Source organism: Sturnira hondurensis, unplaced genomic scaffold (genome assembly GCF_014824575.4).
Source record: "Sturnira hondurensis isolate 20B ecotype Veracruz unplaced genomic scaffold, ASM1482457v3 Scaffold0022179, whole genome shotgun sequence".
NCBI lineage: Eukaryota > Metazoa > Chordata > Mammalia > Chiroptera > Phyllostomidae > Sturnira > Sturnira hondurensis.
Window position 1 is genome coordinate 1,365,371 of NW_028094810.1, and position 18,533 is coordinate 1,383,903.

At 51.6% G+C, this 18,533-nt stretch overlaps 1 protein-coding gene across 9 annotated transcripts in view; it reads right to left on the bottom strand.

Moving 5' to 3' along the window:
- The window catches only part of UNKL (unk like zinc finger), a 52,698-nt gene that overhangs the window by 19,678 nt on the left and 14,487 nt on the right, over nt 1-18,533 (bottom strand). For 7 of the 9 annotated variants that reach the window (XM_037034689.1, XM_037034688.1, XM_037034690.1 and 4 more), the window contains 7 exons: nt 16,746-16,922; nt 16,201-16,334; nt 11,435-11,570; nt 10,498-10,615; nt 8,000-8,084; nt 6,934-7,019; nt 2,894-2,956 (listed from right to left, as the gene is read on the bottom strand). In XM_037034689.1, coding sequence (XP_036890584.1) covers nt 2,894-2,956; nt 6,934-7,019; nt 8,000-8,084; nt 10,498-10,615; nt 11,435-11,570; nt 16,201-16,334; nt 16,746-16,922 — 799 coding nt within the window. Of the gene's footprint in view, nt 1-1,123; nt 1,256-2,893; nt 2,957-6,933; nt 7,020-7,999; nt 8,085-10,497; nt 10,616-11,434; nt 11,571-16,200; nt 16,335-16,745; nt 16,923-18,533 lie in introns of those variants that run through there. The other 2 variants (XM_037034693.1, XM_037034697.1) reach the window with 2 other exon arrangements.

Here is an 18,533-nt window from a genome sequence, read left to right on the forward strand (position 1 = left end):
AATAGGCTGGAGGACAGCAACTTCCACCGACACGAAACACTAGGCCGAAGGAAACCTGAAGTGACTTGGGGTCTCGTTGAAGTGTTAACCTTGAAAGCTTGCATGTTGGCAAGGAAGCAGGTACCCCACGGTTTCAGGACGATGACTGTGCCTGACGACACAGCTCTCACGAGGGTTGTGCTCTGGGGCTGGCAAGGCAATGGGTCTGGCTGTCCAGGGCTGGGCCTCCCAGGTGGAACAAGGGCGGGTCCTGGGCTCGGGGCACGTCAGAGACGGCACTTCCTCCGGCTCCGCAGCGGGCACGGGTCATCCCGTGGGCTACGACGGGCACCTCACTCTGAGCAATGTTGGGGCCACCAGCAAGTTGTTTTGCTCCACGTCTTCCATCAAGCGTGGCCTGGTGAGCAGGGGAACACACCACCCAGGAAGGAAGACAGAACTTGGGGTGGGCCAGACTAAGCAGGAATTGAACCACCTCAGTTTACCAAAGAAAACTCTGAACACAGAGGCTCCTGATGCTTCCTGCTCTCACCCAGTGGCCAAGACCCGAAAAACAGGAGCCACTGCCAGGGCTGTGGAAGAGTGATGCTGGGGACACAGGACCTGCAGCTGACACAGAGGAGATAGGAGGTCCTGGAGTAGAGTGGCCACGCTGTCTTTTGGCCAGAGCAGCTTGGTGCCCATGTGCAGGGAAGGGACCGCCAGACAGTTGTCTATCCGTGAGAGCTCAGTGTCACTCCGGTGTACCCTTCAGCCTTTCGAACCAGGCAGATGCCTGGGGGCAGGGAGTGGAGAACTGGGGTAGGTTGTGGGGAAAAGGCTGGGACACCAGCCTCACCTAGAGACCCTCGGAGCTACGTCTCCAACCCTGCCCCAAGTGGTGCTCACTGGCCCTGGAGCTCGGCTCCACGTTGGAAGGGACGGAGGCTTCTGGGCACAGGTAGGAGCCGGCCTGTGGATGAACTTGGCCAGTTAACTATCAGTGCCAAGGAGTGGGGCTGCTGCCCCATGTGAGGACATACCAGCGTGGGACACAGCATGATGTGCCAGGGCAGCTCACGCACTGGGACTGCCCAGCCCTCTCCTAGGGCTTCTGGACCCTGGCCTGGGTGGGGTCCCTCACCGTGCAACTCGGGGAGTCTGCCCTCCGGCTCCTTTCCAGGCCCTTCTTCAGCAGCCCTGAGACAGGCAACATGCTACCTTACTGCTAAGATTTCGTGTTTCAGATTCTTAATGAACATCTTGTCAATTTCATCTATGGAGAAAAAAAAACCATCACAAAATAACTAAGTTGCATTTTCACTTTCAACTATCCTGATTTCAAACATGTGTTTCAGAAGCTCCTAATAGAACATAAGTGACTGAGTAACTTGCTCCAGAGGAGAAATCTGCAGGGAGGTGCCTGGTGGCGGGAAACATCGCGCACCCAGAAAACCAGCAGAGAAAGAAAGGAGAGGCGCTGCCCATTCAGGAATTTAAAATGCAGATCACTGCAGAGACTGCGACAGTTCACTGAAGCCCTCCACCAGAGATGGGAGCATTTGCTGCCTGCCACATCCCGGCTGTCCAAATGTTTACAACTCTGCCTTGTGACAGTGATGGATAAAAACAAGTTTTCAGCCCTGGCTGGTATGGCTCAGTGGATTGATTGCCCGCCTGTGAGCCAAGGGGTTGCTGGTTCGATTCCCAGTCGGGGCATATGCCTGGGTTGCAGGCTGGGTCCCCCATTTGGGGACGTGCAAGAAGCAACCACACGCTGATATTTCTCTCCCTTTCTCCCTCCCTTCCATTCTCTAAAAATTAAAAAAAAAAGTTTTCAGTCCTTAGGGGAGCAGTAGGGTGGGGGTGAGGGGAGAACTGTTTCTCAAAACAAACAAGTAGGTTTGAACAAGCCCAAAGCTGGGGTGGGCAGAACAGAGAGACACACCCCAGCTTTGCTGAAGCCTCAGGGCAGTGGAGGCTCAGCTGGAAGCCCCCCACTCAGCCTCACTGAGGAGGGCAAACAGTTAACAAAACCTCAAAGAATATGCTGACCATTATCTCAGATGTAACAATACATTGTGTAACTTAGAAAGACCAAGCCAACTGTCTTGGATGCTGTCTGGGCTGAACTGTGCCCCCTGACCCTCCTTACCCCAGAACCACTGAATGGTACTGTACTTGGAAATGGGATCTCTAGCAAGGAAATCAAGTTAAGATGAGGCCATTTGGGTGAGTCCTAATCACTGTGACTGTGTCTTTATAAAAAGGGGAAATCTGAAGACAGACAACAGAAACAGAGAAGATGAGAGGGGACAGGGAGAAGACAGTGTCTCTAGGCCAAGACCAGAGGCCTGGGACAGATCCTGCCAACACCCCGATCTCAGACTTCCAGCTGCAAGAGAATGAACTGGGTTGTTTAGGGCCGCAGCCTGTGGGGCTTTGCCATAGCAGCCCCAGGACACTGACCCAGGTGAGCTGTCTTGCTAGTTTCATTTTCCTGAGGAGGAAACTTTCAGAGGTTTGGGTTTTGTTTTTTCCAAGGTATAGGCAGGACTCGTTTTATTGCGCTTCACAAATGTTGCGTTTTTTACAAACGGAAGGCAAGACCCGCCACCAGCAAAGAGATTATGGCTCCCTTTGTTGCCACACTGGCTGTGCTGCAGCAGCCTGGAACCGAAACTGCAGTATCTCCAAAGTCTGCCTGCACGACACTGTTCTTTTAAGCATTTTAAAGCAAAGCACACATGGAATAGACAACTTAGAAGAGATAACTAAAAACACAGATTACATGTGTGCATTAACCAGGTCACTATGTGTCAGGAGTGAGCATGACCGAGTAAGTTAGGAAGCTGTGGCACAGGCCACGGCCCACGCGCTCCCAGGGCAGCTCGACCCTGCGCAGGGGTGGTACCTGCTTGCTGTCGAGCTCACTGGCTTTCTGGCCGCCTTCAGCAGGTGAGTCCCTCCGCTTTGTCTGCAACAGAAAAAGGAAAACAGTTGATTCAAAATATACAGCTACCTAAGCTTTGCTCAGAATGTAGAAAATGACACGTACTAAAGTCTCACAAAACAAAAAAGGCATTCAAATTGGCTAGCTCTTCAATGGTTCTTCTGAAGTCCCCTTCTTACATTTGGGACACTGATCTTTGACCTCTGGGTTAATCTGTGTGAAGGTAGCAATGAGCTCCACGAATCCTGAGCCCACAACCAACCTGTGACAAGCCCTTCACCACAGGGCAGCCCCGGAAGAGCTGGGAAGTTCTGGAAATACCAACACCTGAGACAAAGAATGATTTATGGCTATTCCCTCTCCCAGCCCTTGGTGAAGGTGGCTCCCCTACCCTCCCAGGAAGGCAATACCACCTCTTTTTTTAAAATTAAGATTTAAATTATTTTTTAGAGAGAGGGGAAGGGAGGCAGAAAGCGAAGGCAACATTGAACAGTTGCCTCTCACATGCTCCCCAACTGGGGACCTGGCCTGCAGCCCAGGCACGTGCCCCAACCCGGGACAGAACCAACGACCTTTCGATTCACAGGCTGGCACTCAACCCACGGAGCCACACCAAGCAGACACCGCCTCCCAGTCACCTCAGACACTTCAACTCAGGAGACCGCAGGAGGCTAAGTCTGCGTGACACACCTCACTGGGACAGCCCTGGCCTTCCGCCATCGTCTCACAGATCTACCTCACACAGCTCACCAGCCCGGAAGGCAGAAACCCCTCTGGTCTCACCACATCTTTGGGTCTTGAGCTCTTTTCTGGGAAGGACTCCGTATGCGTTAGGTAATAAACTTTTTCTCTCGTAATGCATCTTTTGTCAGTTTAATTTTCGGAGTCCCAGTCCCTGAACCTACAAGGGTGGAGGGAAAACTATTTTTCCTCTCTCATGCATGAACTGTGCTGAGCAGCCCTCTGGGGTAACCGTGCTCCCTCAGGACAGACAGAAGCACCAAAACTGCAGACCAAAATGTCCTTCGAGTCTGAGGAGTGTTCTGATTTTTACGCCATCTTACACGTGAATTTGTAGTGGTGGCTCAGGTCACTGTGGCCTTTGTAGTGGTGGCTCAGGCCACTGCGGCCTTTGTGTTGTTGCTGCTGTTTTCTGGATCTGCAGAAGTGAGGCAGGGCAGTAAAGAGCCAGGAAAATTCCCTAACAAGTGGAAGAGGGAACTGAGACAGACACCTGAACACACTGGCCGAGCCAACTCAGAGCCAGGTCACGTCCCTAAAGACAACATCTGAGCCTCAGCTCCAGGCCCAGAAACTAGCAGACCAGGTGGCTGATGCTCAGAACACCTGCAGTGACGAACAACTCCCTGCCCTGTCACCGACCAATCAGTGAGCCTGCCACCCTGACAGGGCACACCTGGAGAACTGATGCATATTCTGCTGAGACCCTCCCCTGAAACCTCTTCTAAGATTCCCGGACTGCAAGAGAGAAATAAAAGCCCCAAGACAAAAAAGACTCAGTGAGTGTAGCAGCTCACACCATTCCCTTTCCCCTCTTCTTCCCCACAGGTACGCATTTCCTAAACTATAAGGGATCCCAAGATTTGCAATCAGGGGAGCAATGGGCAGCGGCAACTGTCTCAGATTAATCCCCTGAACCTGTCCCAAGTCCCCTTCTTTCTGACTTCTCAGTGAATTAAGGCAGCTCCCCCTCCGCCCCACCTCCCATTGCTTCTTCTATGTGAAGCTTGCCCTTGTTTTACCGTTGCCAGCTTTGACAAATGTTCCCTCATAGTCACCTGGACTTGTGTTGTGAAACCTTTCCTGCATGAAGCCAAAACACCCACACAACACCGGTTGGCTGCAGGCAGCCCCGCCCAGGGGCAGCCCCTCACCCCCACCCTGATCTGTAGCAGAAGGAATGAAAGAGCTCACTAAGGGCAGGAGAAGACAGGGTGTCCACGCAGGGGCTGACAGGTCCCTTCCCCTTCACTCATCGCAGAAAGCCTGCCGGGCCCAACCCTGAGGTCAGCCTGCTACGTCTGGATTCCCTGGGTTTCTCTAAAGCCAGAAGTGACCTCTCACTGCAGATTTGGGTGAGGGACTCCAAAACTGCTGACCAAAAACCTGAGCACCAATCCCATTTTAAGACTAAGTTGTGAAGAAACCTTCTTATCCTGAAACAGCTCTGCTTACCTTCAGAAAGCAAGTCCCGACCCCAGGCAGGCCCACAAAGCTCCCAGCAGTGGAATCAGGCCAGTGAAATCAGGCACCATTTGCCCAGGCCTCTCTCCTGCTACCCCTGCCTGGTGCCCTCAAGCTACAGGGGGTAGGGGCAGCTCACGCTCTTGGGCCAGCAACGCCCCGTCACACAGGTGCGTGGCCTGTCACCTAACTGTGTGTGGAACACTCAGGCAGAAGGGAGGACCCAGGGAGTGGCTCGCCCGGGCAGGCAGGCCACTGTCAGCTCTTTGCGTATGCTCAGTTTTGTTGTCAAGGGTGATTGAGATTCAGATAATTGGAAAGGGAAGCTGCCTTCCATGAAACAGCTTCTCTGGGACATCAAGATCCACACTGAGGTCTGGCATTCTTCAGGTGTCGCCATCATTCTGTTCCCTTAGGGTCCCTACTGAAACCACATGCTCCCCCGCCCCATGCCAAGTATCTGAGCCCAAAAGAGCAGCCAGAGCTCTCCCGAGCACCTCAGCTCCCTGCACATCTTCCTACACACTTGACATTCACTTAGCTGTCTACTGACAGTGCCACCGAGCAGAGCTAGCCAATTTCAATGTCTTGGTCACCCAAAAGTCTTGATGTTTCATACTCAAACAGTTTGTTCAAATCTTTTGAATGAACATTTCTTAGAGAGTTTTAACTTCTTCAACTTTCATTCCTGGCCCTCGGGTCCACGTGAACTGTCTTGTGGAAAGACAACTGGTGCTGAGTCCAGTTAGAGAGGGGGTGGCTGTAGGCTGTAAATGCACAAATCCTACTTTGAAATGATTAATTTCAGCCCCGACCAGCATGGCTTAGTGGGTTGGGTGTCACACTGCAAACTGAAAGGTTCCCAGTTCAATTCCTGGTTGGGACACATGGCTGGGTTGTGGGCCAGGTCCCCAGCTGGGGGTTCAAGAGGCAACCAACTGATGTTTTTCTTCCTCTCCCTCTCCCTCCCTTCTCCTTTCTCTAAAAATAAATAAGTAAATCTTCAAAAAAGACTAAATTTGTGTCCTGGCTGGTGTGGCTCGGTTGGCTGGAGCATCACACACCGAAGATCTGAACCCTGTCCCCACTGTCTCACTCTGTCCTCAACGACTGAGGGTTCCACCTCATCGGCGCCATCAGCTCCCACAAGGGACCCCCTCAGTGGCTCACTCTCCCAACAAACCTCCAGGACCACCCTGACTGAGACCTCTGAGGGTGCTCATGCCCGGGACCTGCCCATACCAGCCCTCAGCCTGCCCTAACCAGCACCATCCTCCCCAGGCAGCAACCTGCCCTGAGACGACCCCCCGCCTGAACTTGGGGCCCTTTCTTCACGGTCGGCCCAAGACTATACCCTCACACACAGTCAACATGTGTGTGTCTGCCAAAAGGCAAGGCCCAAGCCAGAACTTAGCCAAGATTCTTCAAGAGTCTTCTAGGAGGCCCCAATCCACAGGCGGCCTGTCTTCAACCACATCACCCAGAAAGCACAAGCATCTGCCCTTACAGTCCAATTAACACCAAAGGACAGCCCTGGCCAGGTACTCAATTGACGCCTGATTGGAAGCGTTGTCCTGATACACCAAGGTTGTGGGTTTGATCCCCAGTCAAGGCACATATAAGAAGAAACTAATAAATGTATAAATAAGGAGAACAACAAATCGATGTTTTGCTCTCTCTCTCTATCTGCCCCCACCTTCTCTAAAATCAATGAAAAAAAAACAGAACAACAAGAACAAAAACAAAAGACAGTAGGCCGCCCACCAGGCACCTTCCTCGGGACGCTGCCCACTTACGTTTCCAGAGGGGGCGCTGCTGGCTGTGGAGCTGCTGGTGGGGGTGAGGTCTCGGCAGCCCCAGTCATTGGCCATTCCCAGGTTCTCTGCAGAAAAGGGAGAAGCAGGCCTTGAGCAGCTGTGGGCTGCACAGGGTCTCCGGCTAAAGGGTCCCCTACAAACCAGGAAAAGAGCACACACTGGTCTCACGACAGCAGACCCTCCCTGACAACAGGAGAGGGGGCATCTGAACCCCCAGGTGAGTTGTCACGGCAACGTGACCTTCAAATCTCAGGTGTGAGACGTGAATAATTTTTTTTATTTTTATTTTTTAAGATTTTATTTATTTATCTTAGAGGGGAAGGGAAGGAGAGAGAGAGAGAGAGAGAGAGAGAGAGAGATATCAATGTATGGTTGCCTCTCATTCGTCCCCTGCCGGGAACCAGGAACGGGGAATGCGGAATTGGCCTGCAACCCAGGCATGTGCCCTGACTGGGAATCGAACCACGATCATGTGGTTCGCAGGCCCGTGCTCAATCCACTGAGCTACACCAGCCAGGGCATAGATGTGAATAATTTGAAGATCAGAAAACAATGTAAAATTTTAATAAGAAAAGCTACCCCCCTCCCATTAAAAAAAATCAGAGTGTAAAGTTAGACTTGCCAATTATACTCACAAAACTGGAACCTAAACTCAAAAGCTCTTAAGAGGAAGTTCTCGGAATACTGGGGAAAGGCCAAGTCTGTGTGCATGTTCCACCACCAAGATTCGCTTCTGCCTCTGGGAATACTTTACTGCCCACTGAAACGACCACTTCCCCACCGTGCCCAGAAAAGAACAGCCCATTCCAGGGCCCAGCCCATGCCTAGGGCCCCAGAGCACCTGCAGGAAGGGCCAGTCTGGGCCCCACCAGGCCTGGTCTGCAACGGACCCCATCCTGAGAACCCTAAAACACGTGCCGGGTGCTCCCGCCCGCCCCCCACCCTTAGAGCTCGCTCGGATGAACAGAAAGCGCCTGTGAGTCACCTGGCTTGGTGTGTCTACAACAGCCGCCCAGGTGGAGCCTGCTGGGTGTCGAGCACTTACTTTCCACATGCGCAAAGGCACAGAAAGGACCCCGAGGGCAGTAGCCAGTTTGGCGCATGTCATTGCACTTTGTAGACTTGTAGATCTAGGAAACAAAAATAAAGTAAGGTAGACTAGATTGGAAATGGGTACCCATGGGAAGCCCAGGGCCGGAGGTACCACAATGTGGAGGACTAAGCTCCCAACCCTAACAGGGGTTGTAGAGAGAGAGGGACTCGGACACAGCCCCTCCCCTGCATGCCCGTAGTCCCAGACCCCTCCTTTGCACAGGGCCAGTCAGTCCGGGGCACAAAAGCCCGCAGCCCCTGTCCTCGACATCACACGAGTCAGATTTTCCACTTGGTGTTTTCTGAAAGATGCATCTGATGCAGTGCCTGGTGCACAGGTGTTCAAGAAATGCCTATTAAGTGAACACACGCATCTACTCCAGGGCCAGACCCAACCCACTTCACTTGGGCCAAAGATACTCTCTTCCTGTCAACAACAGGGCATCTGACCCAGCAGCACCAGGACCCAGGAGGACCAGGCCAGGCAGGGCACAGATGCCGCTGTGGACACTGCTCCGTCAGGACCTCTGCGCTTCTGTCCAGGCCCCAAATCGACATCTTACCACCTCTCCACCCTTCCCCACCTGCAATGCCTCTCAGTTCCTGTGACGCTTCAACTGTCCCCTTGCAGCCACACCAACAAAAGCAATCTCAAAGGGTGTCAAATTCACTAAAAATATCAGGAAGCTAAACGTTGCTTTATGTGCATTTTGAAGCATAGACTCTAAATAGAACACACTTTCAAGAAACAAACTGCAATCACAACCCTCCGGGTGAGGTGCCACCCCTTCTGGGAGCCCAGGGTGCCTCATTCGGCACAGCTCTACACTCCTCCAGCCGGGGCCTCCAGTGCACACAGCGCTGAGCATGCCAAGCTCGAAGAGGGCAGGGCATGTTCTCTCTTCTGGGTTTTGTCTTGCTTGAGCACGCACCAAGGTGTGTGTGTAAAAACAGATGGCAAATAACTCAGAGGTAACAAGGTGCGTGACAGAGTGCACTCACACACCTGAGTGGCTGCAAACACCGCCTGCAGGCCTCGAATTAGGCCAGGTATGAAGGCCCCATGGTGCCACCAGCTAGCTTTTCCTTCTGTACCAACTCACACCATTAAGAACACACACAGCTAAGTAAAGAATCACTGGTACCGGTGGGTTTCAGGCCCCTACTCTGCACCTACTTGACCCACACAGAAAGAAAAGCATCAGTCTGGGACACGCGTGCTTCGGCAGCCACGGAACCGGACGGGACTACAGTGAACCTGGGGCGCACAGCCAGAGGTGGGGTGAGACTTTTCATTCAAACACTTCTGTTGTGAATGAGCACAAAATATATTCTGAGTTTTAAATATTGAACAAATGAGTGAACAAATAACCATGTGAATAGAAGAGGAAAGAAAAAACCTGAGACCAGTAGCCATACGCCCAGAAATGCACGTCTTGGCTTCACAGACAAGGCGGCGAGGGCTGGGATTCCATCGAAGCTCACCACATAGCCCAGTGTCTCCCTCCCACAGAGCCCGAAGCAACCCGCCGCCACAGAGGACGGCGCTCACCCCTGACCAGGCCATGCAGGTCACGGGGTTGCCCTCACCACCCTGCACGGGCCATTTCTCCTCGCTAGGTTCCTGGAGGTCAGGAAATGAGCCCACCCCTTAGCTCACAGGGACCAGCACCCATGTCACCGCCCCTGTGGGTGCACATCCACCACCCTTTCCCTACTCAGCCCTGGCCCCACCCCTCGCCTGGTCCCCAGGTTCTCCAGCTAACTCATGCTCCGAAGCAGGTTGGTGTATGTATTCATTTTTAACACAAATCCAAGTGAGCCCTGCTTAGCTCAGTGGAATCTTGTTGACCACACCCGGCACAGTCCAAAGGACTGGCTTCAACCAACTCCAACGAGGTGACCTCTGTGCCCCTAGAATGTCTCACCCAGTAAGTGCCTATTTACCAGGACTTGGACCACAATGGATGGTGACCCTGTGTCTAGTGGGGGGGCCTGGACCCATGGCATCAGCTCAACCTAGGTCAGCCATGTCTCCACGACCGACCCCCCAAAAAACCCTGGACACTAAGAAAAAAACAAAACAAAGCAAAACAAACCACCCTGGGCACCAAAACTCAGGTGAGTCCCCTGGGTGGGAACACTCTGTGCTGTCAGACAGAGTCGCCAGCAGAAACGAGCACTGTCCCTCACTCAGTGGGAAGGGACAGTGGGAAGCTCCAGCCTGGTCACTCAGGACCCTGCCCCCTACTGATTTCAGTCCGAACCCCTCTGGGGCAACGAACCGTAACTGGGGACCTAATGGTTCTGTTGAGTCCTGAGTCCCTCTGGACCTGAGGGTGGTCTTAGGGACCCCTGAACATGGCAAGGAGAAGAGTCACCCAGACCCACCCTCTCCTGGGCTGAGAGTGACGCTCACCGGCCAGCTGGAGCCCCGCCTCCCCCTCATACCTCAGGGTGGAACTGCTGCTCTGTGCGTGAATGGCAGTACTGACAGCTGTCCCCACTGTCACACCTTGAGGGCTCACCCCACTCATCGCCATGCTTTACACTGGGGCACGGAGTGGACCTGGAGGACAAGGGGAGTCATAGGTCAGTAGACATGCCCTTTTTGCGTGCCTTGGGGTGCTGGTCTCTCCACCCATCACTGGCCTCGCCTCTCAGGATGGTGTACCCACACCACAGAGGGCCACGGGCAAATGGCCCCTGGAAGGGCCGGTCTTTCTCCTTCTGAGGACAGGCAAAAGGGGGGAAGTGTCATCTGAACCCAGAAAGTACTCAGGAGCCCCATGTTTGTTTTCCCTAAAAATTAAAGTGAAGCTAAGTCAGGGCTACCCCCACGGAGGAGAAAAGTGTCTTGGAGAAGTGGCTGACCCACCTGAGGCCAGGGGTAATCAAACCAGAGGCCATGGCCTAGCTTTTCTTGAGGTTGTTTCAAAACTGGATACAAGACTTTTTTTTCCACAATATGAAAACTCTAACAAAAATCCTCTATTTTTCAGGTACTTGGAAGCTTTATTGTAACTTATTTGGATTCATTTAAAAAAAAACATCAGTGGTAAATAAGACTTTTTGTTTTACTGGGTTTTTAAAAAATAATTTTCTATTGTTCTGTTTGCAATAAATTTACTTGACCTTCCAAGCTGATACTTGGTCACTAAAACTTACAGACTAATTTAGGTTCTGTTCTTTTCTGGAATGAGTGAGAGAAAGAGCAATGGCCATGACAAACTAAGTCTCTGCTTGACTCAGCGGCTTCCTTGGCAAGGGAGGAGGCCTCAGGTAAGTAGAGAGTGGTTCTTCCCTCAAAGGAACAGCTGGACAAAGACCTCAGGGCCTGAAGGAGAATGCAGATAAAGGCTCAGGTACCCCTGGTCCCAGGGCTCACCTATACTGGAACCTCCTGGGGTTCCGCCGTCTGTCCCTGCTGTTATGGTAGTGGGGACATGCATAGCCCTGGCGACAGAGGCGCGGAGGCTTCGGGCACTGCTCGGTCTTGTAGCTGCCCAGCACAAAGTTGGTGTCTGAAAAACAGGGGTCCACATAGAAACAAATACATGCATGCTCATATAACCGAAAGAAAAAATAACCTGCCCTGGCTGGTGTGGCTCAGTGGATTGAGCACTGGCCTGCAAACCAAAGAGTCTCTGGTTTAATTCCTGGTCAGGGCACATGCCTGGGTTGTGGGTTGAGTCCCTGGTAGCGGGCTCACGAGAGGCAACCACACATTAATGTTTCTCTCCCTGTCTTTCTCCCTCCCTTCCCCTGCGTCTAAAAATAAAATAAACAAAATCTTTAAAAACAAAAAGAAGAAATAATCCACGTGTTCATCCACAGATGAACGTACAATGTGGTCCGGCCACACAAAGGGATGCTGCACTGACACCTGCTGCAAAGTGGGCGAGCCGCAGAATCAGTACGCTCGGTGCGAGAGGCTCAAGGTGAAGGACAACATGTTGTGTGACTCCGTTTACGTGGAATGTGGAGAGCAGGCAAATCTGCAGATGGGAAGTAGACCAGTGGTTGCCGGGGGCTGGGGGAGGGGAGTGTGGGCAGTGACGGTGCTGGGTGTAGGGCTTCTCTGGGGAAACTAGACAGAGTTTTAGAGCTAGAAAAAGGTGGTAGTTGCACAACATTTGGCTACACTAAAACCACTGAAATGCACACTTTCCTTGGTTCATTTTAGCCTGGAGTAAGTGAGGGACTTGGGGTGCTGATGGGGCACAGGTTCAAGGCTGCGCCACGTGTCCCGCTGCGGTGGCAGGGCTCTGGGCCCACTGGGGCTCTCTGCACTTCCCGCTCACGTGAAACCTAAAACTCCTCTGAAAAATAAAATCTATTTTTAAATGATTAATTTCATGTATCTGAATTTTATTTCAAAGCAAAAACACACAAACAAAAAGCCTCCAGGGTCATCTAAAAACAGCAAACGTTTAAAAATAAATACATACAGTAAATAATGATGAGATTCCTAAAATTCCTACCCCCTCTTGGGCTGGTTAATAACTGACACCTTATCATGTAGGCTGGGTTTTTTTCTATTCCAGTTGACATTCAACATTATTTTACATTAGTGTACAGCACAGTGGTTAGACATTTATACAGAGTACAAAGTGATCCTCTCATTAAGTCTAGAAACTACTTGACATCATACATAGTTATTATATATTATTTTTTATGACTTTATTTCTGTATTTTTAGAGAGGGGAAAGGGGGGAGAAAGAGAGGGAGAGAAACATGAATATGTGTGTGTGGGTGTGTGTGGTTGCCTCCCTAGTGGCGACCTCACCTGCAACCCAGACATGTGCCCTGACTGGGAATCGAACCAGCAACCCTTTGGTTCACAAGCCAGCACTGAATTCACTGAGCCACACCAGCCAGGGCTATTACAATATTATTCACTATACTCTCTATGCTGTAACTTTACATCCACGTGACTATTATGTAACTACCAGTTTGTACTTCTTAATATGCTGCTGTTTGTAACTACGTCTGCTCAGTGGACTAAATAAACATTGGTGGATGAGGGCCTGGCAGGAGGGAAGGAGGGAGGGGACAGTCCTGCCCCACAATGCAGGTGGGAGCAAGCAGCGCTGTGCACAGGGTAGTCACATGACCATACCATCCGACCATACCATCCGCCCATGCCACGTCCAATTGCAAATAACTTCTTACTCGACAAGTGGTGCTAGCCGTAGAGAGGTGGGCCATGAAAAGAGAATAAAAGGGGTTTTGACAACAAAATAGCTGATTTTAAGAAAATAAAAACTTACAGGTACTGACCAAGTGCCTGGAACAAATACGAGGTCCTGTGTAAGTGACACGAATGCACAGACATGAGCTGCATGACAACACCCTCGAGACACGGAGGCTCCCAGCTGTCCCTTCAGCAGGTGAATGAACTAATGCACCGTGATCCACCCACACAAGGGAATGTTGTTCAGTGATAATAAGAAATGAGTTACCAAGCTACAACAAGACATGGAGGAAGGAACCTTGAATTCACATGACTAAGTGAAAGCAGCCAGTCTGAAAAGGCTGCACCCTGGATGATTCCAGCTCTGTGACATTCGGAAAAAGTAAAACTATAGAACAAAACAATGGAGCAGAAGATCTGTGGTCCCAGGGGCTGGGGGCGCAGGCAGGAGCAGGCTGAGCACAGAGAATTTTTAGGGTATTGATACTACAATGGTAGATACATGTCATTATACATCTGTGAAACCCAGAGAATGCACAGCACCAGGTGTTAACCCTGAGGTAAACTGTGATGAATAATAATGATGCATTAATCTTGGTTCCTCAACTGTAACAAATGCACATCAATGCAAGACTCTCAAAATGAGGGAACCTGTGAGGGGGGCGGTTCCTCGCATAGAAACTCTGCAGTGTTTTTCTGTAAATCTAAAACTTCCCTAAAAAACACAATCTACTGATGAACAACCTAGACACCACCTATGGGTGAGAAGTGCAAATGTGGAAGCAGTCTGGAACGGCTCTTCCCAAAGAGATGGTGGGTTTTAGCACCACTGGGGTTAGCTAGAGCACTCAGAAAACAGCACCGGGACTAGAGACACTCCTGACCTCAGGCCAGGTGCGGGCACTGAGGGGTACAGGCCCCTGCCTGCCCATCTCCCCCTCACTTCCTTCCTCAAACTCAGCAAGCCCCGTGCAGGCATGGGGACCTTTGCCCACACCTGCAGTGTGAACTGAGGCCCTGCTTTAAGGAGGTGGACATCTGGCACCTTCCAGCCAAGGGAGCCTACCAGATGGAAAACGAGAAATGGAACATTTTCAAAGGTATTTTCTCAAGGGAAGCATTTATCCTCAGGGCTGGCAAGCAGGCTGCTGTGGGCACACAGCCCTTCCTCTGTGGGTAGGCTCTGTCCCAAGCAGGGACAGCAAACATGAGGATGGACACAACAACACCAGCAGGTTCCCCTGAAACTTGAAACAGAGTTCCTGGGCTACACTCCACACCCAGACGAGGCAAAAGGCCATGGTCGTCAGTGCTGCTCCAGCTGGGGGCCCAGCCCTGAGTCCCAAGTGCTGGCCAGGCCGGTGGCACATGTGGTACCAAAGCCCGAGGAGGGGAGGTAGGAGGTGGGAGGGGAATCAGGAAAGGCCGGTGCAGTCACCTGAATCTACCCCTGGAACCAAAGCCCTGGCACAGACATTCTACGAGCAGAGGAAAGGCCTGTAAGAGAATTCACTGCTTAAACAACTACAGTTTGGGGGGGGGGTTTGTTTTTTTTTAAATTGATTTTCACCCTGGCTGGTGTAGCTCAGTGGAGTGAGTATGGGCCTATGAACCAAAAGGCTGCTGGTTCAATTCCCAGTCAGGGCACAGGCCTGGGTTGCAGGCAGGGTCCCCAGTTGGGCGCACACAAGAGGCAACCACACATTAATGTTTCTTCCTCCCTCCTCCTTTCTCTAAAAATAAATAAATAAAATCTTTAAAAAATTAATTTTAAGGAGAGAAAGGGAGAGAAATACACTCGTTATTCCACTCATCTTTTTAAAAAGATTTTATTTATTTTTAGAGAGGAGAAAGGAGGGAGAAAGAGAGGGAGGGTAATATCAGTGTGTGGTTGCCTCTCGTGCACCCCCTACTGGGGACCTGACCCTTGACCCAGGCATGTGCCCTGACTGGGAATCTAAATGGTGACCCTTTGAGTCACAAGCTGGCACTCAACCACTGAGCCACACCAGCCAGGGCTGTTGTTCCACTTATTTATTTATTCATTGGTTGATTCTTGTATGTGCCCTGACCATACAGGGATTGAACCCGAAACCTTACTGTATCGGGATGATGCTCTAACCAACCGAGCTATTCAGCCAGAGCCAAATAACTACAGTTTTAAAGTGTTGTTTATGCACATGGAAGTCAATAAAGAAAATTTGAGGAGACACATCATTACTTAGAGGGGTTTTCTTAAAACTTCACTGCTCTTTGGCAAAATATGGAACAGGCAAATACACAGAGACCCCCTAGCAGAAGCCGGGGGCTGGGGGAGGGGCCGCTTAATGGGAAATGGGTTTCTGTCCAGGGTGATGGAAATGTTCTGGCATCGGACAGTAGTGGTGATTGCACAACTGAGAATGGACTAAATGCCACTGAATTGTTCACTTTTAGTTTATAATGGCAAATTTATATTATGTGTATTTTATACCACAATAAAATTAAAAACAAAAAACCAAAAACCCTCCACTGCCCCTTGCTATGGAGACTGCCGGGACAGGACCCTGCAGCCCCAAGGGATATGGCCATGAACTCATGTTTCAGACAAACCCCCAGGGACTGAAGACTGCTGATCTGAAGGCCACATGGAAGCCCACAGGGCAGGGGCAGGGAGCAACGTGAACGCTAGCCGGCTCTGGGAGGGCATGTTTGGGAAGGAGCTGCGCTGGCTGTGTGATCTCTGCTCAGAGAAGCCATGGCATCAAGGTTCACAGAAGCAGGGGGCCAGATGCTTGGGTTCGTATGTCACTCAGTCACCACCCCCTGGGACCAAGGGTAAAGTACTCGACTCAATGAGCCTGTTTCCCCATCTGATCTATAGATGAGGGCAACAAGGCCCACTGTGGGGGTCACTTTACATATAGTGATGAGGGCTACTCCTGCCCACCATAAGTGGCAGCCATGGGATTGCTTACCTTGCCACCGGGGGTCCTCGCCCAGGATCTTCTCAATCATGGCCTGGCTAGCCAAGACCCCAGGCTGCAGATCAGGGATGCCATCCCCACCGCCGAGCTGGCCGTTCTGCAAGGCCTCCTGGGCCTGCAGCTCCCTACGACCAAACAACACATCGATTACAGTTCTGGGGTGTGTCCAAGGCCCTTCCAGAAGGTGAGAGAATCACTTGGTTGTTACTTTAAGAAGCCCCCCCGCTCATCACTGTACAGGCTGACTGCCTGGAGGGTGCAGGACAGGCATCTGGCACCCCTCAGACACACCCCTGTCCTGGGATGACAGTCTTGACCCAAATCCCAGGGACTTCAAGCTGGGTTGTGTTTAATAAGGATGCACACTCATCTTCCTCACCCCCAGTGTGCTCCCAAGGCACACAAGTCAGAAGGAAGGAAACTTTATTAGAATAAAATCAGAGCCCAGAAAAAGAGCTGTTTAAGACCAGTGGTGGCTGAAATGCTGGGGAGGTGAGCTGTTTTCGTGCCTGCCCAGCGCAGGACGCCCCACTCACCTAATGTCACACACAGGTGGCCGCAGGTCCAGGGGGCCATGTGCGAAGGCACAGTGCAGCCCGTTCTTCACGCAGTGGCCCCGGGCATCAGTCTCATGGATGCACGTGCCTGTCTTGTAGTAACGTAGGTGGTACTTGCGCTCTGTGTCTCCTGTTGTCCGGTGCAGATACGGACACCTGGGAAGCAGAGGAGTGACACACACCATCTTGGCCTTATCACCTGGGGACAACCTTCAGTGCCAACCTGCTCCATTTCACATTAGCACCCGGCCAGCAGCTGGTTCCACTCTCCTTCACCCAAATATCTGCGCTAACGGAAGGGCTGACATAATTAGACAGAGCTCTTGTTCCTGATTTGGGACCCTCCCCCAAGGCACTCAGACCTTCAGAAACCCATCGCTTACACATGACAGAAAAACACCACACTGAATTTCTCTGAAAATCATCCTTTATAATTTTTATTTATTTTTAAGATTTTATTTTTAGACAGAGGAGAAGGGAGGAATAAAGGAAGAGAAACATCAATGTGTGGTTGCCTCTCAGGTGCCCCCTACTGGGGACCTGGCCCGAAACTCAGGCATGTGCCCTGACTGGGAATCCAACCAGTGACCCTTGGGTTCTTTCTCAGCCTGCACTCAATCCACTGAGCTACACCAGCCAGGGCAATCCTTTATAACTTTTTTTTTAAAGATTTTATTTATTTATTTATCTTTAGAGGGGAAGGAGAGAGGGAGAGAAACATCAATGTATGGTTGCCTTTTGTGCGTCCCCTCCTGGGAGTTGGCCTGCAGGGAACCCGCCTGCAACCCAGGCATGTGCCCTGACTGGGAATCGAACTGCGATCCTCTGGTTCGCAGACCGGCGCTCAATCCACTGAGCTACACCAGCCAGGGCCCTTTATAACTTTTTAAATAAAGTGTGGAAAAATAAGGTTCACCTCCAGATGCAGCCATATCATTCACGTTTCCTGACAAGCATCATCAGATAAAGGGTTGGTGGCCTCTCCCACCCCTACCCAGGTACTTTCAGGGGCCCCTCCAAGGAGGGAGGGGAGGAGCCAGAGGAGAAACATGGGAGCCTGGCCATGGCTGGAAGGGGTTGCTGGGGGGAGACAGGCCAGGAGAGAAGCAGATGTGGAGGAAGGACAGAAGGTGCAGTGTCACACAGGCCATGTAAAGCTCAGAGCCACTAGCTCTCTGGGAGTCACAGGCGGTTCCCCGAGCAGTGACAGCAGCTAATGTTGCAGGGAGGCAGCAGTTGCGGAGGAGGTTCAAAGGTTTTAGTACACGTGCAACATGGGGACCGAGCCTGCATGGAGGTCAGACCCCCAGGCAAGAGACACAACAAGAGAGGAAGGGATACACAAAGGACCAAACGCAGACTGTCCCCTGAGTGACCTGAGGGACAGGGCAGGGGCCAGATGCTGCAAGTCCCCAAATCAAAGGACAAGGCCCCTCACCTCCAGTAACAGTCAGGAGCACCACTCCCACCCTGCTGTCTGGCAAGCTGTACACCTGGACCCGGATGCTGGGAGCTCCTGTAGGTATGGCTGCCCTGCACAGCATAGATGGGTGGCCCTCTCCCGCACAACAGGACCCAAAAGTAAAATCAAAAACGATTTAGTGATCATCCAATCTAAACCCCTATCATATAAGATGAAGAAACGAAGGCTCTGAGTTCAGATGGCTTAGCCCTGATCCAACGGAGCAGCTGGAGTAGGCGGGGAGCAAGGGGAGGGAAGACACAGGGGCCAGGTAAGTCAGTCCCTGGGTCACTGGAGCCAACCAA